Source organism: Gymnoscopelus braueri (assembly GCF_963280865.1).
Source record: "Gymnoscopelus braueri genome assembly, chromosome: 4".
NCBI classification, from domain to species: domain Eukaryota; kingdom Metazoa; phylum Chordata; class Actinopteri; order Myctophiformes; family Myctophidae; genus Gymnoscopelus; species Gymnoscopelus braueri.
In genome coordinates, this window is record NC_137605.1 from 27,209,370 (window position 1) to 27,233,118 (window position 23,749).

The following is a 23,749-nucleotide window of genomic DNA, read 5'->3' on the forward strand; positions in this document are numbered from 1 at the left end:
TCAGCCCTGGCCCCTATATACTTTGGCTATTTGAAAATAGCAGATCTACAAGCTCACAATGTTGTGAGCTTATAGATCGGCTATTTTCAAATGATTGTTTAACTCATCAAATTAGTCATTACGGTTTTTTTTTTAACTAATTGTTGTGTCGTAATAAATTACAATATTTATCTCTGAGATGTAGTGGAGTAGAAGTACAAGTTACAAATTGGAAATACTCCAGTAAAGTAAAAGTACATAAGTACTCACTTACTGTACTTTACACCACTGCTTGTACCTGGAGAAAAGGGGGTGCAACTGCTACCCTTGTAGAATATGAAACATAATACTAATGTCAAACCTTTTCATTTAATGTTTTTCACTTTATTTATCTTTGCATGGAAGTGAAGACAGATGAATTTGCTTGAGGCAGGAAAGACATGTTTTTAAATAAAAAAGCGAGCAAACAACATATCACTGAAATCGTATTGTCATTAAGTACTAACAGTGCTAATTTGCAGATAGATTGCAAAATCCTGATGAGAATTATTGTGTCAGTGATATAGAAAAAAATCCTCTTCATAATAATTATGATCACCACAAAGTATAGAATGTACAAAGTTTGCTTTACAACACTATGTGACAAGAGATTAGATAATACATACTTGATACTTCTCCAGTGTGTTTACAAAAAATATAAAGCCTCATGAGGCATTCAGAGATAGAGATTGGTTATTGGCTGTTTGTTTGTTTTGATAATTTCATATATGTCATATACAGTATTATGGTAATAATAGCTGACTGACCATTGACACTGAGGTTCCTGGCTTGACTGATACACACATTTTAGAGTGTCTGGCTGTTTCCTAACATCAGCTATGATGACTAGTTATGAAATAATTTAAGCATTGAGTCACTAAAAGACATATCGGCTGTATGAAGTGTCACCAAAATATATGACTTGCCACGCTGGCATGGACTATTATTACAATGTCCATAGTGTCCATAGATTACTTACATATATGCCTGCTAGCAAAAGTCATGCAGGGTATTTACATACTGGCATCACTTTACCCCTTCTTATACAGCTTATTAATATATTATCAACACAATAATTATCTAGTTAGACCATTAGTGAGCTTTGATATTACATTACATGAGTTGATCAAGTGTCTTTGAATAGAACAGCCAACTGGCTAGTGAGTATCACTTTGTGTCATTTGATGCAAACCCATGAGAATCAAGGCTAATTCAAGATTGAGTTATACTTAGCGTGTGGGTGTCTCACACTGAAAATAGCTGATCTACAAGCTCACAACATATCACGCTTATAGATCTACTATTTTCAGTGCACGACACCGGCAAGCAACTAAGTATAAATCAGATGTTATACTTTGTTTTGCACGACCTTTTCGCTTGACGCAAATTACAGATATTCAACTGAAAAAAAGTATGTAACTTTTGTCAAGCGACAATTGTTGAAAGGATCATACGACAAAGTATAAATTAAGCTCAAAGCATCAACATCAACCACAACCATGGACAAACAAACACACTTTGAGAAGCAGTCTCAGGTAAAGTGGACTCTAAACACCCTTAAGATCCCATTGATCAGTATCCTCTGATCTCTCAGCACTGTTTGAATACACACACGCACACACACGCATTGTCTCAACGAGATACATTTAGGCCGGCTGCACAACTACTGTACATCACTGGAGTAATTCAGTATTTCCAGTGCCTATCCCATAAAATGCTTTGGGAGATATCTTCAAAAAGTTGGAATGAAATCGGCATAAGACATTCTTTGTTGCCTCCTAAAGTACATTATAAGCACAAATTATGTGCTTTACACTGATTGCTGGAAACTGACACTCTTCAAAACTGTTCAGCTCTTGAACAGACTCTCAAGGGGAGAGTCTGTTCAACTACTCACCTGAAGGTACAAAACCTGCTAATTTCTTATCCTACAGAGATGACGGTGACAGATTCCCAACATTTTCATTAACCATCAGAGGCTACTGATTCACAGTGCACACTAAATATAACCATGTGGAAAGCCGATGCAGGGATAATATGTATGAATAGGATGCAGACCAGACTATCATCTTCAACAATTATCTTCTCGGGACATCTTGGTATGTAAATAAAATAACTGGACTGAGAGGAGAAGCAAACCCCTTTCCTCTCAGCCCAGAATCAAGAATATAGCTAAGAAAACATAAAGAGCAGTCACCCCTTTCCCTGACACTTCGACAGGCAGCAGACACAGTGGTATGGTAGCAGACAGATATAAATCAAATAGTGAGGACTAAAGCCTAATTTTTACTTTTTCCGCATGACAGTTTTCAAGGCAACAATGCTACTACGCATGTGCTTGAAAATCTGTTATTTTCAGCGGGCAACACCATTGTGCGACAGAGTATAAATTAGGCTCAGTCAAGAACCCGGAGAGGCCCAGATTTCTTATGGGCAACATTGACAATACAAATTAAGATGATGGATGAATGAATCAAACTGACACAACATCCATTAGGGACTTGAGGCCATGTATTGCAAGAGTTGGTTGATGAAACTTCTGAGAATTCAGAGGGCTTTTGTATGTTGTCCAATGGGTCATTCTCCAACCCAGCAAGTATGAGTTGTCCCATATGGTGGTGTTACTTGCATTCCATGGAGAAGGTGTGTGTGTGTGGGGGGGGGAGGGGGTGTACTTCGAATCTGGAGTAATGAGCAAGCGAGAGGTCATCGCGTAAGGAACATTTTCCAGTTGAGATGAATCAGACAGTTTATGGGGTACATGGCCCTGGAGCAGAAGGGTACACGGGGAGGCATGGGGAGTATGGCTGCCACTGCGTCTCGCATAGCCGAGGGATCAGGGAAGGATCGCGATTCATTTGGCTTTGATTTCACTATAGTCGCTGCCATCATCCCCCCTCCCCAAGGGCCCCTCCCTGGACCTGGCCCCGATGAACTCCAGAGCAGCATAATTCAGCTCTTGCCTCTCCAGGTGTGCAAGAGAGCCAACAGGTTGGTAATCCCCCTCTTCTCCCTGTGGAAAGAAAGACAATGAATGATCGAGTCACAACACACCTGCAGTATAATGTCACTATGTCAGAGAGACACATCAGGTCAAAGACATGAGTGACACGAAGCAGCGTAACGCCAGGGAGAAAGGACGATATTAGTGATTATTGGTCAACATAGGGTAAGAGTTAACAAGGAGATTTGATTCTGTTATTTTAGCAGTTCCAGTTAGCAGTGATGCGGCCATGCAAGAGCAATTTTGGATGTCGAAGGCAGTACAGAACAAAGAAGCTGATATGTAGCCGGATGATGTCTCTCACTGAGAGACGTGATATTTTTGGAGGGGAATGTGTTTAGGAACCTTACCGTGGTCTCCTCTAGAATGGAGTTAAACTTTGAGCCCAACAGCTCTGTCTTAAGCTGTGCAAGAGTTAGGGAAGAGAAACAGAGACAGAAAAACGCAGAGAAGCGATGAAAGCAAGAGAAAACAGTGTTGGAAAGGTCATGCTTGTAGCTACTTTCAATGGTAGTGGGAGAGATTGGGTCTAGGAATTAAAAGTGCTTAGATTTCTCCGCTTTCAGAGGTTAAATGGAGTTTCACACTTAATGACTTAGTTTCACAACACAAAACTAGCCCCAAAGCCGGACAAAACTAGCCCAGAACCCCAAAACGGGACATAATTAATAGGGCCTGCTCTTAACACAGAGTGATTGTAGTAGTCTAATGGTAACAGTCAGAGAATGGTCATCCAACCCATTCTCCATAATAATAATAATCAGTGACACCAACATGTCTCACCACTTTCTTCCTCAGATTATGTTTGTCCTTCTTGACTGCGCTGTAGTACAAAGCTGGGTTCTCCAGTTTACAGACCAGGTCCTGCCCAGGGTTGCCATTCTCTCTGGGGGACGGAGTCACATAATCAGACTCTCTCTGCCGCTAACGCAGGGCGACACTCCAAGCCTGGGCATCCATTTTAAAACAACAAGCTCTACGAGGTTATGCTCGCAGCCAAATGTGGTCAACGTGGTTATTTTCATGGGTTTAGTTGCTGATATCACGGTTTGCTTCAGAAGGGACTTGCAATGGCAAGTCCCTTCTGAAGCACGTTTATTTTGGCCCAAATATGCCACTTTGGTTAAGAGGGCTACCCGGATTTCATTTAGCATAGCAGGTCAGGGGTATAAAGCAGTGTCAAAGCAGGGAATTGTGCCTGCAAACTATGGTTAGTCCAGCTTGCTAACCCACTCGAGGCAGCCAATATGGATCTCCAAGGAGTTCAAAAGAAACTGGTGATGGCAAATAAAGAAGTTGCGATACATGACTCTGTCTCCCACGGCCTTCGATCCAACACTCACTCATGTGTACACAAGTGTGCTTTAGAATGGATGACTAGGCTTAAGTGTTTCCATCAAAATAAGACTTTGACAGGAAAATGTCTACCCATGCCTTGCAGGACGCTCTCCATTAGTACATGAAGTATGCTCACTTTTTGTTGTTGTGCCCCACGTATCTCACTGCTGCAATGATGAAGGCTATGACCGCCACGCCTCCAATGGTGCCAACTATAACCGCCATCATGTACTTTTCTGAAATAACAGTGATCCAAAGTGAAAAGGAGGGCCTATCGATTAGATTATGGACGTATCACATCCACTTATTAATGACATTTGGGTGCTTTAACAAAAAGGTCAAAAAATATCTAGTAATGACTACTACTAGTAACAGTAATATTACTGTTACTTAATATAATATTAATATATATTTATATTGTGCTTTTGGCAGCCACAAAGCACTACAATATAAGAAACTGGCGCTATTTGGTTTCACTAGCCTGTCAGGCTCCACTCACTCTCTTGCTGTAGTTCCAGAAGTACGCTCTCCGTTCCATACGTGTTAGTGATGCTACAGTGGACGTTGGGGCTGCCATTGCCCGCCCGATCGCCTTTCTCTCTCAGCTTGATCATGCCCGTGGAGGTGTGTCCGTCGGTGTGCGTGTAGAAGTTGTACCGGCCGTCTGTTTCGTTGATGGTGATATTCAGGTCAGGGAGATAGAACTCAATGACGGGCTCAGGGTTGCCTGTGGCCATGCACACGCACTGGACGCCCTCCCTCACCACGGTGCACTTCGATTCTTCCAGCAGGATCGGGGCATCTGGGGAATGGGGGGGGTATAGTGAATATAATTCGGTCACAGATTCTCAACCTGGGGTCTGGGGCCCAACAGGGGTCCTTTACGGTGGGTCCCCAGCTACATGACCGATAGATAAATGTCTGATCCAAATGGACTCTTATGGGTCTGTAACTCTGAGTGTACAAATGAAACATAACACTGAGGATTTAACACTGTAGATTGGGATCCCAGAGATATATTTTTAAAAAATCAAATGGGGGAATACTGTGGTTCACTGAGGTATTTTGGAATCACTTGGCGTGACCACGGATGAGCACAATGCATTTGAAAATGCAGGTATTAAAAGTGTCAGCAGTGCACAATGAAGTGTTCATTTAACTCTTAAGAGTATAAAAATCTTTACACTCTCAGAGGTAGTTAACACTGATGATTTTACTATTTAGCTAAACGTCTTTGTGACAGAGTATCTGTAGCGGTCTATGTGTGTAAGTGTCGTATGGTTTGGTTTGAATGGGAATCTATAAAGAATGATGTCAGAGGACCCACTCACACTCGACAGTGATGTTGAGGGAGCTGCTGGCTCGGCCATGCTCGTTCTCAGCCAGGCAGCGGTACTGTCCGTCCCCCTGTGGCGTGATCTCCACGATGTCCAGCACTGACAGTTCATCTGCAGTGATGGTGCCCACTATCTCCCCGTCCTTCAGCCAAGTCAGCGTGGGTGCTGGGCTGCCTTGTGTGCTGCAGTGGAGGGCCAGTGTAGAGCCCTCCAGGATGGTCAGAGAATTGTTCACCAGGGGCTCACGGGGAGGATCTGCAAGTAAAACACAGGGAGGCATCCGGAGAACTTAACTTAACTTTTTCTGTCCTGAGCTGGTTCTGATATAACCTGACTCTGCCAGACGGAAGAAGCTTGCGTCACATTTGTTTCACAGGCTACTTCCATCTGGGGGAGTCCAGATGGAGGCTGTATTGTGAAGTCAATACCGCCCCCATCTGGCGGAGAATCAGGTTAGTTCTGATCAACATAAATGTGGAACTGCTGTGTTGTTATTATATATATAATGTGTAATGTGCCAATGTGCAAGATTCTCTATAATCGTTTGATGATTTTTATGTGTATTTTGTTTTTACTGTTACTAGTGTGAGGACCAATCATTTTCCCAGTTCTCATCCCCGTCAGCACATGTCTTTCTATTGTCTTTCTCCTTTTTTGAAAATAAAATCTACATCTTTAACATAATGAAAATTATAATGGAGATTGTGCATCGGTTAAAGAAAGTGGTCTTCAGTCCAGAACTAGAAAATAAGACAGAAATTGAGAGCAAGTAGCCAATCAGGATAATCAAACAGCCACTACTCATGAGTCACAACCGCTCATGGTATGATGTACGACAAGAAAATTAAAAAATCGTCTTTTATTTAGCTAGCACTTCTACGTACATGATAATTGCAGGGACACAGGAATACTTGGTGGATCTATTGTCTCAACCCTTGCAACCTTTAAGTCTGATTTATACTTAGTTGAGCACCGGTGTCGCGCACAGAAAATTGCAGATCTACAAGCTCACAACTTGTCACAGCATGACACATTGGGAGCTTGTAGATCAGCTGTTTTCACCGCACGACATGGCCCGTAATCAAGTATAACACAGGCCTTATTGCGATATTTTTTACAGTGCATCAGTTGGGAAATGTGTCTGTCACTTACACTTGACAGCCAGGTACATTGAGGTGTTCATCACACCGTAGCCGTTGTCCCCGACACAGGTGTAGAGTCCCTCCTGAGACGACGTCACGTCGTCCAGGGAGAGTGAGGCGTTGGACGCCGTGTCCCACAGCAGCTCCTGGTCCCCGAACATCCAGGAGATCCTGGGAGTAGGGTTGCTGTCCACCTCGCAGTGCAGCATCACAGAGCTGCCCTCCATCACCTCGGAGGAGACGTTCACCCACACTGAGCGAGGAGGATCTGGGAGGCCAGAAAAGCAGGATGATGCAATGTCAAATTCAGTGTGTAGTTGGGCTGTGCATATTTTTATGTGAAGTTAGATAAAAGAGCCAAAATACGAATTACATGACCAATGTCTATGATGTTTTGTCTCCTTTTGTCTTCTGATTTTGTTTTTCGGTTGTGTGTTTTTTTTATTAACCATGAAATTGAGGACTGTTGTTGTTAATCATCAAATACGGAAATAATATTGTATGATGAATTTCATGGAATAGATAAAAAGAAAATTGTGTTAATCTAACTTGGAGAGTGCATTGGTGGACCTGTAAGAGTCCATATACACCCTCAGAGTGAATTAACACAGGATTTTGAAGTGTACATACGTTTACAATCCCTGAATGTGTGTGGATGGGGAACACGAAAGAGGTGCTTCTGTATATTGCAGCAGAACTGATCTGCTAAAAACGACTGTGTGTGTATGTCTGCACGCTTGTGTGTGCCTGCATGCACGTGTGTGTGTGTGTGTGTGTGTGTGTGTGTGTGTGTGTGTGTGTGTGTGTGTGTGTGTGTGTGTGTGTGTGTGTGTGTGTGTGTGTGTGTGTGTGTGTGTGTGTGTGTGTGTGTTAGCAATAGACAGATTTTCAAGAAAATTGGAAGGAATGATCAGTTATTAAGAGACGATTAATTTTTGGGTCCACATATTCAAAGGTCAAGGCAAGAATCAAGGTCAAATTCAAAAACGGGTGGGTGGATTCTTTGGAAACTTGATGGGAATTATCAGTAAGTTGACGCAAAGAGATGATTACATTTTGGATCAAAAAGGTCATGGTCACAGTCACCGTTATGGTTAACATCGTGAATGGAAGGGCAGATTTTTGTTTATGCAAATAATCAGTAGGTTGCCCAGAAAAGATTATCACATTTCGGTTCAAAAATGTCAAAAAGCATGGTCACAATTGAGAGAAAATAGAACAAGACATTTTGGTGCAGGCAGGGTTTCCTAGGCGCATTTGTTTAATTTGAATATGAAACATCCGTTACTTACACTTGACATCTAGGGAGATGAGCCTCTCATAGACCAGTGTGGTGTTGGGGTAGTAGACCCTGCAGCCCAGCAGTTGTCCATTGTGCATGGGCCTGGGGGTGAAGGTGAGAGTGCTGGAGAGCACCGCCGTGTTGCTTTCCTCCACGTAGTCAGTGGTGAACTCCGGGTCAGGCAGATAGTCGGTGTACATCCATTGGATCTCTGGAGCCATTTCTGGACAGTTGTCTGGAGCGTAGCACGTCAGCTCCAGATTCTCATCGCTGACAATCTCATCTGGGACGTCAATGTTGGGTTGATCTGGAGGAAAGACACAAAGGACAATAATATTGTGCTACTTCGGTGAGGAATCTACTGTACACAGTGAAATCCTCAGTGTCAGTCACAGGTCCAGTTTGTTCCATTTGTACACTTTCAGTTTCAGTTTCAGTTAAGGCACTAGGTGGGCCAAATGCTACACCTGTTTAGTCTTCTACAAATAATTTACAATTCAAACAGTGCAGTTTTACATTTGTTAACTTAATGTTTTTCCTTTTGAACCATTTATCTATGAATCAATGTAAGGCAATACATTACAAAAAAAACATTACAAGAAAACAACTTATTACAGAAACAATGTACCCAATGAACACATAAAAACAAAAAAAATCAATGAAGTTTTAGGTCTCATTTTAGGTCACACATTTCTACGCTTTTCCAATAATTTACTAAATTAACACTGAAGATGTTACTGTATATGCAATGCTGTACGTACTGTGGCCCTACTAAGGGCCTTTGACACACCAATCAGTCAACTTACCCAGAACTTTAAGCTCAGCAAAATCTGGGTATGTGTAAATGTTGGCGCCCCCCAGGTCAGCGCGAAAGTAGTATCTCCCTGAGTGCTCTGTGCCAATGTTGTTGATGAGTAGAGTGCAGTTCCTCTGGTGCAAGTCACCCAACAACTTGGTGCGGCCCTTATAGCTCTCATGGACAACATCCGTGCGTGACTTGTACACTACAGGTGGGAAGAGCTGAGGGTAGGGTTGACCAAAGTACCAAATACCGTGAATTCCACGGTACGGCCTGATGCCAGAGGGATACATAAAGGTACATGGGATGACAACGCAGGAGTTAGTCATGGTGGAGATGTCTCGAGGTACCCATACGTTCCACTGGGAAGTGACATCTAAGAGAAGAGCAGAGACAAGTGTATAGTGAGATGCACTGAGAAGCAGTCAAGCCCATTAGATGAGGTGATATGCTTAGGAATGGCCAGTAGCTTAATAAATATTGCATTGATATATGGAATTATTAGAAACATTCACTGTTCACTATTTCCCTAATCTCTCGAGACAGACTGTTGGCTCACAGCGTTTTCAAATGCTTCCGCCTAACAGTCTGTACATCGGAAGCGTGAAAATGCGTCTTGCCTCCCCCACTTATGTTTTGCCTTTGCAGTCGTATAAATAAGTCCTACTATAAATCAAATTAGTCGAAGCCTATCTAGCGTGCTGCGCAGAAATGGACATTCTAAAATATATATATATATATTTTTTATATTTTATGGACGGTAATAACTAATTTTGCAAGGCACAGTTACAGACTATAGTATTCAGAGTTTGTGGAAATCTGGCTTGAGAGACTACAATTTCGCTGCTCCTAAAGCCTGCTAAAGTAAACATGTTAACATGTTAATGCATATCTAAAAATATATGTACTGTACATGTACAGTATGAACAGATACATTGTTATACAAAAATTAGCAACTTTTGTGTCAGCTTGTGCTTATAGCCAACTCTTGTATGGAGATGTTGTCTTGTTGTAGAAAAGAAATAAATCCCAAAGACATTGCTATTACATAACGAGCAGAGAGAGAGGCAGAGACTGTAGCGCAGGCCATCCATGAGACACTCTCATGGGGAGATAGAATGAACAAAACTTCCCATGGACAAAGCATTATGTCTACAACACGATTCAGCCTGAACTAAAGACATTATTGGATCAAAATGGAGGGCAGCCAACCTCTACTGGAGAGAAGACAAGCAAGCCCACTGCATTTTGTCCACAAGAATATGCAGAAGTAGAGCAAACAAAGCCACAGAGGCTTTGAAATGTTCACTCAAGACTCACTTTTTCTCCCTGGGCTTTAATCATATTAGTTGACCCTGGCCCCTTGCTGTGTATTGTTGCTGTAACCTTCTGTCTTTTTTCTTTCACTTGTGTAATACCTGTTTTTTTCCCCATTGCAACCTTTTTCTGCTGTTTTGCTTTCAGATTTTTTACTTGTACAGCACTTTGGTCAGCCATGGTTGCTTTAAATGTGCTTCATAAATAAAGTTACATTTGAGTTGTGTGACCTTGTAAGTTCCTAGCTTTTCAAATTCTCACCTAGCATTTAAGTAACAGGGGTCTCTCCTCTCTATCTTTTTATTAAACAGAAATTACATTTTCAGGTGGGTTGACAATTTCAGGAGAGAGAACCATCTATTAGCTTCAATTGTATCGTGCTCCAGTTCCAATTTTGTCAGTTAGTTGTTTCATCACTTCCAATTTCACTTGTTTATCCTGTATCTGTATGAGTTCTCTCTCCTCATTGGATGAAATACCGTAAATATCCCGAACTGAAAATGTATTTTCTGTTTACGACAGAGCTGGAGAGACGGGGAGACCCCTGTTACTTAACAAACAATCTATAGCAATGAGTACTATCAGAATACAGGGCTTTAATAAAAATATCACTTACAGTATCTTTAATAGGTTCTACTGTTTAACATCAAATGGAGAAGAGGAAGATTAACATGTTACCTTTGATTATTAGCAACAGTGGCACAAGCAGCTGTAAACACCACATGGTATCTGGTTAGCGTATCATAGACTTCTGGAACAGATAAGAGACATTCAGTCAATGTAGTGTTGCAATACAGTACACACACAATGAATCAAGTCATTTTCAAAACACTTGTAAACTGCATGATATATAATTAGCTACATAAATACTATAATAGAATAAAGATTTGGGGTCCTTCTGTTTCTTAATATGTAGAGCATAACAACCATTCCATAAAAGAAACCCAACATTTAAACTACATGAACAAGTTAAATTAAGTGCATCTTCACAAAAATGTTGATTGACTGATTGGGGTTCACCTTGAAATGTTGATTGGGAGCAATGGACAGAGGGTCTTGTAGGACAGCTTGCCAGCAGCTTCACCAGAGGGCGCTCAATAACACCCAGACAGCTTGACAGCCTTTGCACGCCACTCCGCTGCAAAAAAAAAGAAACAAGTGACATCAGCATCATCAGATGATGAGTGATGACATCAGTTATAGTGTAGGCCCTTCACTCACACAAGGCATTATGCAAATGAGTGCACACTCAAACACAAATGTAAACACACACACACACACACACACACACAGTCAAGCACCTGTTTGTGCCTCCTTAGTGGAGTCAGTCATTATCGCAGTCATACGTAATCCAATGAGCAATCAACGACAGTCACTGTTAGCTCTGCTCTAGCACCATGACGCACTACAGTATATGAAACCTCAGTGTGCCACATAATGTCATCAACCTCGTCACCATTCGCATGGTTGTTTTGGATGCATCTGCCAGTTAATGTGTCCTCCTTTATGTCATAGCTACTGTAATGCAGTTGATGTACTATATAGAAGGCTAGAAAGACTATATAGTGTGTGTAGTTTTTTGTGTGTACACATTTTATAGCGTTTCCATCGTGGCTTGTTTTACCGTACTGTTGTCCTGTTATAGTTAGCGCTTTAAACTTTGATATTGATGAATCATCAATGATTAGGACTCTGTAACTCTTGAAACATGCTATACAAATTAACTCTTAGCAGCAGTAGTAGTAATTTCAGTCAAAGTAATAGTATTACTGCTAGTAGGAGCAATAGTAGGTATTAGGTAACAGCAGAAAAAAGAAAAGAAAGTAGTAAAGATGTAGGAAAAAAAAGTAAAACAAATTCTAGAGGTAGAAGTATAAATATAAGTACCGGTAAAAGTATTAGTGCTAAGATTAACTAATACTGTCACTGAACAAATTAAGATGATTCCAAGGCCCAGGGTGCCCCTAAAGATGACATAATTTGGCCTAGTATTCCAAACAGATTCCTCACATGGACTAACAGCACTAGTAGAAGTAACAATGGAAGTACTACTAGTAGCAGTAACAGTAGTAATAGAAGTGGAGGTTTCAGCAGCCGGGTGGAGCAGCCGTCGGTGCAGATGGCAGGCCTAAGGCTGGATTGTCTTTCAGAGCTCTGTGATTAACACATCAGAACATCTCCAGATATCTATCACCAATGTAAGCCCTGTTGATATAGAGGGAAGGGACAAACTCTGTTTGATTCATTGGTTTAGCATCATGATAGGGAGTCATTCATTTGATGCAAGTCTCATGCAAACCAATATGCATTGGCAAACTGTCACACATTCCCAAATGCCATGCTTTCAAAACTATTTACACTTTGAAGACATTTACTCGCTATCTGGCTCCGCCATCTGCCTCCCACTCTCTTCATAACCCACCACATTTTTCTTCTTCATTCAAATGAACACACATCACAACTTGGATAAATGATGAGATGTCTTGACCTCGTCACCCTAAACCATAATGCAGCACTGTAGGCCTGTGACAATCCTAACTTTTCTCCAGTGCTGCGTCAAGCTCCACCATCTGCACTCCAACAAAAGGCCAATCGCTGGACAGCGTGTCCAGGCAGAGAGGCCGTGCATCAGGAATGGCAGTAGAGAATAGCCAGGCGGGGTCACTATAACCCCACCAAACATGAAAACAACAGCACCATTGACAGAGCAGACAAATGACTGGCACAGAGCAAACATATACGCGTGCTCACACACACATACATACACACACAGATGCGCGCACGCACACACGCACTCACACCACACCACTTGCCTCATACCAGCCTCAGCACCAGGCTCCAGCTCCCGCTTGATTTGGGCTTTTGATTCCTTCTGATGGTTTGAATGCCAGGGTTTTTTCCCCTGAGGTGGTTCCCTTCTTCAGCAGGGTGACGGAACCTAGACGCCGGGTGCCATGTGTGGACAGACATGGGAGACAAGGCAAAAAAAAAGAAAAATCTGTGTGAGCTCTGGTGTATGTGAATGCATGTGGTGGGCAGTTTTGAATATGCATTCAGACATTTCTGGGCTTGCTTCGAGGCCCACTCTGTGCATTCCTCTCCTCTGTTCCACCATTAACGACCTGTTCCATGCGTCTGAGTGCATCAGACCAATGGCCTGATTCATGACTCCTGCTCAGGTCAACCAAAATGTATGGTGCCATTGGTTCACTGTTCCCTCTATGCATCATGAACAAATGCTGACTCATGGTATCACTTTGACTAATGATGATGATACGAAGGATCATGTCAAACATTGGTCAATTAATTTGGTTAAATTCAGATTAGACTAGGCTGCTTACTTACTTATTTAGACAAGGCTACAAAACAGATTGTTATCCTTTCACAGATATCCAAAATGTGAGTTGGGGTTCGTTAAGTGGCTGGGGAGCACACATACAGTTAATGACACCATGTTGGGGACAAACTGGTGTGTATGTGTGTGTAATGAAAAAATTAAATATTGTGGGAATGTCAATCATTCATCTTTATAGCCATCAAATCTTTAGAGACATCAAATATTTGGCCAGCTGGGGCATGTCTGTGGGCGAAGAACACAAGTTGGACCCATCAGGGCGCTCAGACGACCTCCTACTTTACATATCAGTGTAACAAAAGGAAACTTGTTTTTCAATGTGGGGCTGCAATTTTTTTTCATTACATGTAGGGTGAGTCACCGTCTTTAGGCTCCGGGCCAAGTGGTGGCATCGACTGAGCCACGGATATTCTCAAGGGAATCCCTCCACAAACACGAGTAACTCTTGAGAACGGCTGCAGCCAGGATAATAGAGGGGTGTGGGGGGCAGCAAGGAAGAATGCTGCATTGACGGTGAAGAGCCATGTATAAATGAATAAGCGCATGCCATAACCCCCCTACACACACACGCAACACAAGGATATGCCAACACACTCCTCACTGTGAGGCTTACAGCAAAACAGCAGCTATGTGACCTTCCTCTCCACCCCCTACTAACCCCACTCTACTCTGCCGTTACGCAGGGGACAAAGCAGAGGCTCGCCAGGCTGTGGTCATTGTGTACGGTATAATATACTGTACACAGTAAGAGTGCATGTGCCACACATGTGCTTTACATGTATAAACATAGGCTATACACACACAGTAGCAGAGCATAATGTAAAAATGCAATGGCTTATTGGGACTTATCAGAACTCAGTATGTCAGACATACAGGAATTGGTTATATCTGTATGAGTTTGTGACCTGGACCTGGTCAACACAAAATGTCCACCTTCTGTTGAAAATGTATTCTACATATAGTCATATACTACAAGGGCACAATTATCATGTCAGCAATCGCTGAAACTAAAACAAACTATGACACCTTTTATGAGTCATTGTCAATAGTTGAAACAATAGCCAAATGACTCGTACAAACACTCAACTGTGCCAAGATGAACATTTGTATTGTTAATATCATATAAAGTGCGTGTTCAAGAGATGTGTCTTAGGGGAATAATGGGTACCCTGTATGCACAACACTGCCTATTGTGCAAGGGAGAAACTGGAGGAATTTTTTTCCGGAACAGGCCCGCTCACAGCTTGCGCTTTGCTGTTTGCCCATGACGCGTGTTGGTCCACCGGCTAAAACCCCCACTAAAATACTCAAAGGACCAGATGGTCTTAAAACATGACTGCTCACCCTCCTACGCACGGCTCACTGAGCTGGGAGGGGGCCCGACTCACCGCACACACACACACACACACACTACACCGCGCACAAGCGCACGAAAGTAGCCTATTGCCAATATTGAGGAGCACATTCTGTTCAAGGTACTGCTGAGCACACTGGCTTTAAAGGATAAAGGATATAGGTTTGGCTTGTAAATAATCACAAGCGGGGCAGATTGGTATTGCTGGATTTGATGTTTACAAGGTGCCTGTGTCAGAAACATCTTAGTCAGAGATTTTAAGTAGAATGTTGTCCCCAGGTATTTTAGTCATATCCATGTACTGTATGAGTTTTGCATGTTATTTGTCTGTGCATGCATGCACACACACAATATTGTGTACTAGTATATCATACTGCTAGAGCCAGAGAAGGGATGAATCTGTGATTAGGTCGATTTATTTGCTTATATTATTATCGCTATCAAGCAGAAACCTTGTATCTCCATATTTCATCTTCTGTTTTTTCATAAATGAGTGCCCTATTGTATACTTCATCATATGACAGTGTTGCACAAAAGTAGCAAAAATAGCCACTCTACGCTTTGCAAAGCAACTCCTGAGCTTGTAGATTTGCTATTCTTGAGCTGTGCTTTAAAGCACAGCTCAAGACCTATGTCTTCGCTTTTAGTTGATTTTTAATCTCTGTGTTGTTATTCATGTCCTCTCTGTTTTGCCTGATTCACTGACTTTTTTGCGTTTATTTTAATGTTGTTTTATGCTTTTGCTTTCCTTTTTCCTTTTTTGTTAAATTAGTTGTACTTTTTCTGTAATTGTATTCTTGCTCTGTAAAGCACTTTAAGCTGCATTTCATGTCATGAAAGGTGCTTTTACAAATAAAGTTTATTATTATTATTATTATTATTATTAGGTTTTTGAAATATTTATTTCACCTATGACATGCCTAAAATAGGGACACCAAGTTAAAAGTAGTTAAGCCTGTCTATTTTTTTTATAAATATTTAACTAATGAAGAATATGAACAAGAGCTTGTTACTAAAAATAACTACATCGGATCTATTGGAACACAGGTTCTTTTTTTAATTTAATTTCCTGGTTTTGGACAATAAGGTTTCCGCCCGGCAGCAACATTCTGCATCTCGCTGTATTCTATGCCTGGCAACCCATGCCTCTGAATCAGCTCAGTGGTCCCCAGCCCAGTGGACAGATGGTGAGCCACAGGCCTCAACTCTCATTAGACCATGATCCCTTTCCGCTCTCAACAGTAGGGGGCGACAAACAGAGCACTCACGAGCCAAAATCCTGATCCCATACCCATGTCCCCAATAGCCTTTCATTTCTACCCTTTCCTCTTCGGAGCCAAATAAAAATGTCCATTTTGAATAAAGCTTTTTGAGTTGAATTGCAAAAATACAGAAAGTAAGAGGTAACACTTTACTACTTAGGATAATGGCATTATTCCAGTGTATTAGCCTGTGAATTAACCAATGGGAAGGTACTAGACGTACACAATACAGTGTTAGTTTGCAACATTTGCTACATTTGTATGCTAATCAGCCAGATGTGGACCACATTAATGTACTATACAGACAACAGGGAACTAATGTAATCACAAAATCTCTCTAAAGATGTTCACAGGTGGTGATGGTACACACGTTCATTGTAACTATGTTTTGAAAGGCACTTTATGAAAAAAGTTTACTTACTACTTAGCACACAGGCTGTCTAACTGACTCAGTATATCTTGATACATTTTGGATAGCTGTTCTACCTGGCATCAGATGTCTGTTTGCATGCGGTGATACACTCTGGTAATTACAGGAGCTGCTCATCTCAATGTGGCTCAAGCTGAAAAATCTGTGCTGTAATAATTGGCAGAGCTTTTAGGAGCTCCAACTCTCTCTCTCTCTCTCTCTCTCTCTCTCACACACACACACACACACACACACACCACACGCACCCCACACACACACACACACACACACACACACACACACACACACACACACACACACACACACACGTTCATGTTTAAACACATAACTTTGTGTGTGCATGAGCGTACCTGCCTGTTTGTGTGTGTGTGTGTGTGTGTGTGTGTGTGTGTGTGTGTGTGTGTGTGTGTGTGTGTGTGTGTGTGTGTGTGCCTGTGTGGTCAGTCATGTAAATTACACATACTTTAGTTAATTTGTACCCGTCCTAAAAACAAATCTCATATACACAAATACCCACACGCAAACACACAAACAACCATTAGTCATTACTCTATTCAATCTCAAGTGTGAACTGTGAGCATATCCCTCATTCCTTCACTTATCAGTAAGCACACGTTCAGTTTAATGTATTAATACAAATAACAACTTAAGAGCAACAGAAAATGAGTCATCTCCGTCAAGCCACTGAATAACAAATCATGTCTTTAAAACTATTGAACCCACTGGCCACAGCCATATGCCATCATAGAAACAGCATCGCGCAGAGCAGAATCGTTGAGCATTAAGGGATAAAAATATAAACACATCATGAATGTTCCACTTACCTTCACAGGTGAATGTGGTAGACTTCCAACTGAGGAGGCTCCTGTTTAAACGGTGCCAGCAGCTTGTCCCCAAGACTCACATGCACAAACTCACAAAGTGTCACACCAGCTCGCTGCCAACAAGACCTCTCGCCACTCTCTGTACCAAGCCCCAACGGTGGGGAATAAACTGCCCTCCCCACCGCCACCACCACCTTCACCACCAACATCACCATCACCCCTCCCATATGGAAATCAGTCCCTGAGTGTAGCAGCATTGTTCGGAGCCTTCGCCCCAAGGCTAAGCCATTCATAAATACGCACCCCACTCTACACCGGGTCACAATGGCCCACACTGTTCTCTATCGCCCCAACAAATATGGGTGAGGCTTTGAGCTCCAAGGCCTTTCCAAACAAACACATGCAGTTGGTTTACACTGGATGGGACAGAACATATTCATTTATTTTGGATTGATGGAGTGTGCATCCTCTTCTTTTTTTGAGGTCACTACGTCAAAGGGCAACAAGCAGGATGACAAGGATGGGTAGGGACACAAACAAGACAACCAGGCAGGGAATGATGGACGCACATAGGGCTGGGGGTGGAGGAGACCCTCTCTGAACCCCTCAATGGCAGATGAGGTGACAAAGAATTCCATATCGCTGTAGAAGGATTTACCTTCATTACATGTGAGGCGAAGGCGATGTAAAGTCCTTGAGTTCCCCTTTGTACTACAAGAAAAACAAAAAACTATGAATCTTACTAAATAACCCCATGTCCTAACATTGACCAGCATATGACGGGTGTATGAAAATAAACACCAGCATCTGTATAAGGAGCAGGTCATATTTGGGTTTTCATGGATGTCTTCCTTTACACAAGCAATACTGAACCACACGGTAAAATCCGGGAGTGTTAATGTAACTCCAACAGCGTAGAAATGGACTCTGGATTTTACCATGTATCAAGTATGACTTTTTGAAAATCCACATTGACGCCATTAACCTTGAAAGTTCGTCTACAGTCCTAACATATATTCAGGTATAGGTACTCTGAGATGTGGTACTAATGATGATTCATTTTAATTAATGGTCTGCCTTACCACATCACACACAGTGGTTTGCTAGAACTTACTTAGGTCTGTGGTCAATGACAGCGACTGCCAAATTCTAACGTTGTGCCATATTAGCCTCATTCCTCATCATCAATACTCACAAATACAGTATATCTCATAAGGCATACATGAGTCATGCAAGATTGAGCACATGGTTGTTGTTGCACAGTGCACAGTAAAATAATTTAAAAGTTAAATGAACACTTGGGATTTGACTGTGTAAAGCGATTAGCCCTGCCACTGTTCTGAACCCCCAAGACTCCTCCACCAAGGCCATCACCCCCCCCAGCCTCCCCCACACTCCTCTGGACACTGTAGCTATTGTCTCCCATGGCCTTCTGGGACAGCGGAGCAGCACAGCTAGAGCCTGACACCACACAACACTGGGAAGTCGATGTGCACAGATAATTGTCTTTTAATCACAACAATCCCCTTTTCTCTGCTCCACTGCTCGTTTTGCTCCTTTCTCTTTCTCTCTACCCCTCGTTCCTTTCTCTCGTTCGACCTTTTCTCTTGTCGAAAGCAGGCATTAGCTAATTCCACACCGTGTTCACTGGCTCTCCCTATACAGATACAGGTCATATTCATGTCCTATTGTTTTTGGCGACAAAGGCACACAGAAATAAAACTGATAAAAAAAAAAATTCTACCTTCTACGTTAAAGCTCCCAGTAGATGCTGTGATTCTCAACCTTTATTATTTCTAGGACCCCCAGTTTGATATGCATTAGGCCAATTTTTATCTCCGGAACCGAATGTAAAATCCTGTGTTACTTTAACTCTGAGTGTGCAAAGGGAACCAAAAGGACCTCTAAGGGCCCATTTGGTTCCATTTGTACATTCTCTGAGTTACAGACCTGTGCGGGTCCATTTGGTTCCTAACTGTCAATCATTTAGCTGGGGACTCCCATCAAGGACCCCTGTCGGTCCCACCCTGTACCCCACATTGAGTACCACTGCTGTAGACAAACAGTGATGTCATCATGTATGTCAAACACACAGATACATTGACAGTGTTTTACTGTATGTGTTGTACAGACAGAGGGGCGAGGTGGGGACGGTTAAAGATTGTGCTGGATGAAGATGAGCAGGACAGTGAGAGGTGACAGGACAAATCACTGACAATGGGTCCATTGTGCCTCAATCAACTTTACTGGACAGCCATGATGGATGGATGGATGATGCTTGTAAATGCACGGACACTCGGACAGTTATTGGGGACAAACAGACATTGGCTTGTGCATTTTAAGAATGTATCTATACGACTAGCAGGTGTGCTCCTAGTTTATTACACTCTCGTATAACACTTTAGGCATTTAGCAGACACGTGTAGAATGTGTTTTACCAAGAGTGAGCATTTACTGTAAGGGTTCAGAAAGTCACTCAGTGAGGTTTTGTCACTCAGCTTCTGATTGACTGCGTGCCCTAGGGGTCTGGACCTAGCCTGGAAAACCAGACGAATCGGCCAGTGTGAAAATATTAGTCTGGCCATGCCAGGCTAGTCTGTACCACTACCTGGCCCCCTTCTTTTTTCCCTCTACACCAAATCTCTTTGCAGGAAACAGCCATCTACAAGATCTGTAGATCTGAATGTTCGCCTATCATGACATGCCCAGAATAGAGAAGCAAGGGTTCATGTGGTTAAAAAGAACATATTTTTAACACCTAGGCTACAATGTAGCCTGACGGCACGTCGCGGGTTTGAGTCCCGATCCCGACGGCCTTGGCTGTGTGTCACTCCCCATCTCCGTGTCAGCCTACTGTCCTATCAATAATAAAGGCATAAAAAAGAACATCTTTCACCCTGCCTGGTTCTTAAGTTTCTCCAAGTTAGGGTATAAATTGTCTCACATAGCCAGACAACTATTCCACAATCTCCGAATGCTATATAGAGTCTGGAACTACACCTCCTGAAAGCCGAGAAAATAAAAATATCTTTACATTTTGTTTTTGAATTTCCATTTCTGAGAAGCAGCAAGCTATATAGTATATAGGCTTAGATTATATAGATTTACAGTATATTAGGTCAAATTTGTGCGACTGTAAAGACGAAACGGAAGCGGAGGCGTCACATCTGCTTTATCCCTGGATAATTTTCAGCGCTTCCGTGGCTCCAGACTGTATGACGGAGGCATTTGAAAATTGTGGGAGGCAACAGTCTGGCTCAAGAAACTAGGGTATAAATAACTATTTTAAAAACATCATTGCATGTATTTACTATGTCCATGTATGAATGAGTTGTAAAGTAATTTAACACATTAAACAAACGATTCTGTATTACTAGGAATACATGTGAGCAAACGTAGTGGGGGCGTAGAAAGGCCGGCTGGTAATAAGAAGGTCACCAGGTCGCCTCCCAGCCCGCCCATGTCTGTGTCTCGAAGAGTCTCTGAGCAAGACACTTAACCCCCAACAGCACAGCCAATTTCCCCACAGGATTAATAAAGGTCTACAAGGTCTACAAATGGGTTGTGTGATTTAAATTATCAACATAGCATTACATGAACTTGTGATGGAGACATTTATTTTTCTCCATTTGTCCAAAATAACATAATAATTAGATCAGAGCTCTGGATTATTGTCCCCATTTCATACAATATATCCACTGTAAAAATTGGTGTCCCTATATCATATGGGATTTTATTCCCTGTGGTGTTGTTGCATCCAAATCTGTCCTACTTGGCTCACTTTTCCACATTAATATGACTTAATTACATGGAGTTGAAGGGTGATATTGTGTGAATCTGTGTTTTCTGTTAATACTGAATAAGGTCTGATGTTTTGACAATTGCTTGCTGTCTTTTTCATTACTGTTTTTTTTTTGGCAGCCATCCTGATTCAAGATGTAACAGTTTGGTGCCATATCAATCAGGAATTGTAGAAATGTGTTTCAGTGTGCTCAAGATGGATACAACACAAAAACAATTACTATTATTGTATTCAGTACTGAAATGCACAAATTAGGCTTGTTAAAAAAACGTAGAGACTAATAGCAGAATACCTTACTGCAGCAGTCCAAAAACTGTCAAGTAGTTTGAAAATAAACTAATTACTGCGTACATGAATATTGTACACAGGATTGTATGGATTTTAAGCTGTCTATTTTCAGATATATTAGAGGCCTTTGGCAGTGATAAATGTACACACAATAATGGGTACAATATATTCTAACAAAACAAAAAAAATGCGAAAGATAGAACCTATTATGTCTCGTTTCAAGTCACATCACTTCTGTTGGTAATTGCATTAAGAGTGTAAATGTGTTATGCTATGTTGTGTAGGATCATGAGATGATACATGGAATGGCACTGAACAGAAAGTACTGACATCATTCTCAGCTTTCATGTCATGTCATACTCTGTCAAATATACTGCAGATCTTAAGAGGACATAGCAGGCTACCCCTACTGCATAGATTCTGTACATCACCCAATCACATGAGTCATGGTTAGTCATTAGTGGTGCACAACAATAAGACCACAAGAACTTTCCCATGAAAACGTAATGGGACGTCACGTTGGACACTAGGGATGCAACAGTTAATCGGATTAATCAATGTAAAATATTGATCTCAATAAATGTTTCTCTTTGAGATATATATACAAATATAAAAAACACACTTCTCGATTATTCAATTAATCGAAAAAGTTATCAAGAGAATAATCTCTAACATGGTAATAGATAGTTGCAGCCCTATTGGACACATACACAATGATTCATTGGCAGTGGAAGCACTGTGATGCACAGAAACGTATATCCACAGATAACTAATTCATAAACTGCAGGACAAAGCAGGTTACCTTTTTGGATAACCCTTTCAAGAATATTCTGGTCATCAGTTAACTGTAACCAAAGGATGTGCAAATGATGACAGCACAAATAAATCAGAACCTCAGTACAAGTGAAAACTAAACCAATAGCACTTTATTGGTTTGCTATTAGGCGTAAAAGAATGACATGTTTCCCCAAACCTCAACGGTAGCCTGTGTCAACGGTATAATAGAAATGGATAACAAAAAAGTCCCTCTCTATCTTCACCCTCTCTCTCATCAGTGTTTTCCATTTTCAGCTCCATTACAAAAATTACCATGATCACCCGACCAAAGTTCAAATATTGTTCAAATTTCTTAGTTACATTTGATTGCATTGATCTGATATATTACATTCATTGAGATTTTTTAATTATTCTTTTGCAGTTATTTTACTTTTATTATTTTTGTTTATCGTATTGTAGTGTCCCTTTTTAATGCGTTTCCTTTGTTTAATGTTTTCAGTAAAGCACATAGAATTGTCTTGATGTTGAAATGTGCTATACAAATAAACTTGCCTTGTCATACACATTAACACATCACAAAACATGTATAACACCCCTAATCAAACCTACACCTAACAATCAAATGTAATTGACGATTTATGCATTTAGAATGTACACAAGGCAACTTTTACTAGCAATAGACATTAAAAGATAGCAGAAGTTGAGGAGCAGGAGCAGTTCTTACCTTGTTGGCGGGTCTGTACACAGTGAGAGGCTTAGCTGCAATGCCCACCAGAGAAATACCAGCATGTCCTCGTCTCCTCTGGCATCTGCCTTCTCTCCTGTTTCCTCTCCCTCGCCTTACTTCCCTTCTCCTACTCTGTCTCTCTTTGAGGCAATCTAGGATGGTGAAATCATTTGTTGAAATTAAGATTCACTTCTGATTGAACACTTGGGAGTTCTGATTACATCCACGTGTTTAATCACTTGAACCCTAGCGTCCCTACTCTGGTCATAATAGGTGAACATGGCCAATTTACAAGCTCACAAGGGATTGCAATGCATTGTGAGCATGTAGATCAGCTATTTTTGGAAAAAATAGATTTGGTGTAGAGGGACAAAAGGAAGAGACTAAATATAGAGCCCTGGGGGAACCTGGTCACCAACGTATTGGTTCAAATGGGTAACAACTTGATATAAGTTGCTACCTGAAAGTAACCACAGATGGCCAACGCAGGTAATTTATTTTTTTAAAGGCAAAGGTAAAGACATGACCATGGCACAGTAGATAGACTGACTTAAGTCTACAGTATTCTCTGTATTGAAGAATCCAAATCATTGCAAAGGAACTATACAAAAATGTAAATGAAATATTGTAATATATGGGCAAACATACTCAACTATGGCAAGGATTCTCAAAGATCTGCATAAACACGGGACC

The 23,749-nt window shown here is 41.5% G+C and overlaps 1 protein-coding gene across 3 annotated transcripts; it reads right to left on the minus strand.

The window, feature by feature from the left end:
* Nucleotides 1–357: 357 nt before the first annotated feature.
* mag (myelin associated glycoprotein) lies at nucleotides 358–23,170 on the minus strand. 3 transcript variants are annotated; one of them, XM_080426867.1, is made up of 12 exons: nucleotides 23,054–23,170; nucleotides 13,051–13,175; nucleotides 11,258–11,375; nucleotides 10,916–10,988; nucleotides 8,928–9,296; nucleotides 8,132–8,428; nucleotides 6,850–7,107; nucleotides 5,692–5,952; nucleotides 4,860–5,162; nucleotides 4,497–4,596; nucleotides 3,806–3,908; nucleotides 358–3,031 (listed from the first exon to the last, which is right to left on the minus strand). In XM_080426867.1, exons 4-12 carry the CDS (start codon nucleotides 10,959–10,961, stop codon nucleotides 2,873–2,875), a joined length of 1,896 nt encoding a protein of 631 aa, XP_080282993.1. In that variant the 5' UTR covers nucleotides 10,962–10,988; nucleotides 11,258–11,375; nucleotides 13,051–13,175; nucleotides 23,054–23,170; the 3' UTR covers nucleotides 358–2,872. The 3 variants fall into 3 exon arrangements, with proteins under 3 accessions (XP_080282993.1, XP_080282992.1, XP_080282994.1); XM_080426866.1 differs by lacking the exon at nucleotides 23,054–23,170 and adding an exon at nucleotides 17,463–17,594; XM_080426868.1 differs by lacking the exons at nucleotides 3,806–3,908; nucleotides 23,054–23,170 and adding an exon at nucleotides 17,463–17,594.
* Between the last annotated feature and the right edge of the window lie 579 nt (nucleotides 23,171–23,749).

What these genes read in the sequence shown, in the direction of transcription:
- mag (XM_080426867.1), bottom strand. Translation starts at nt 10,961, where the DNA reads ATGTGGTGTTTACAGCTGCTTGTGCCACTGTTGCTAATAATCAAAG. An exon ending in ACTGTTGCTAATAATCAAAG is followed by an intron (nt 9,297 to 10,915) that starts GTAACATGTTAA and finishes CTCTTCTCTTAG; the next exon opens with ATGTCACTTCCCAGTGGAAC. An exon ending in TGCTGAGCTTAAAGTTCTGG is followed by an intron (nt 8,429 to 8,927) that starts GTAAGTTGACTG and finishes TCTTTCCTCCAG; the next exon opens with ATCAACCCAACATTGACGTC.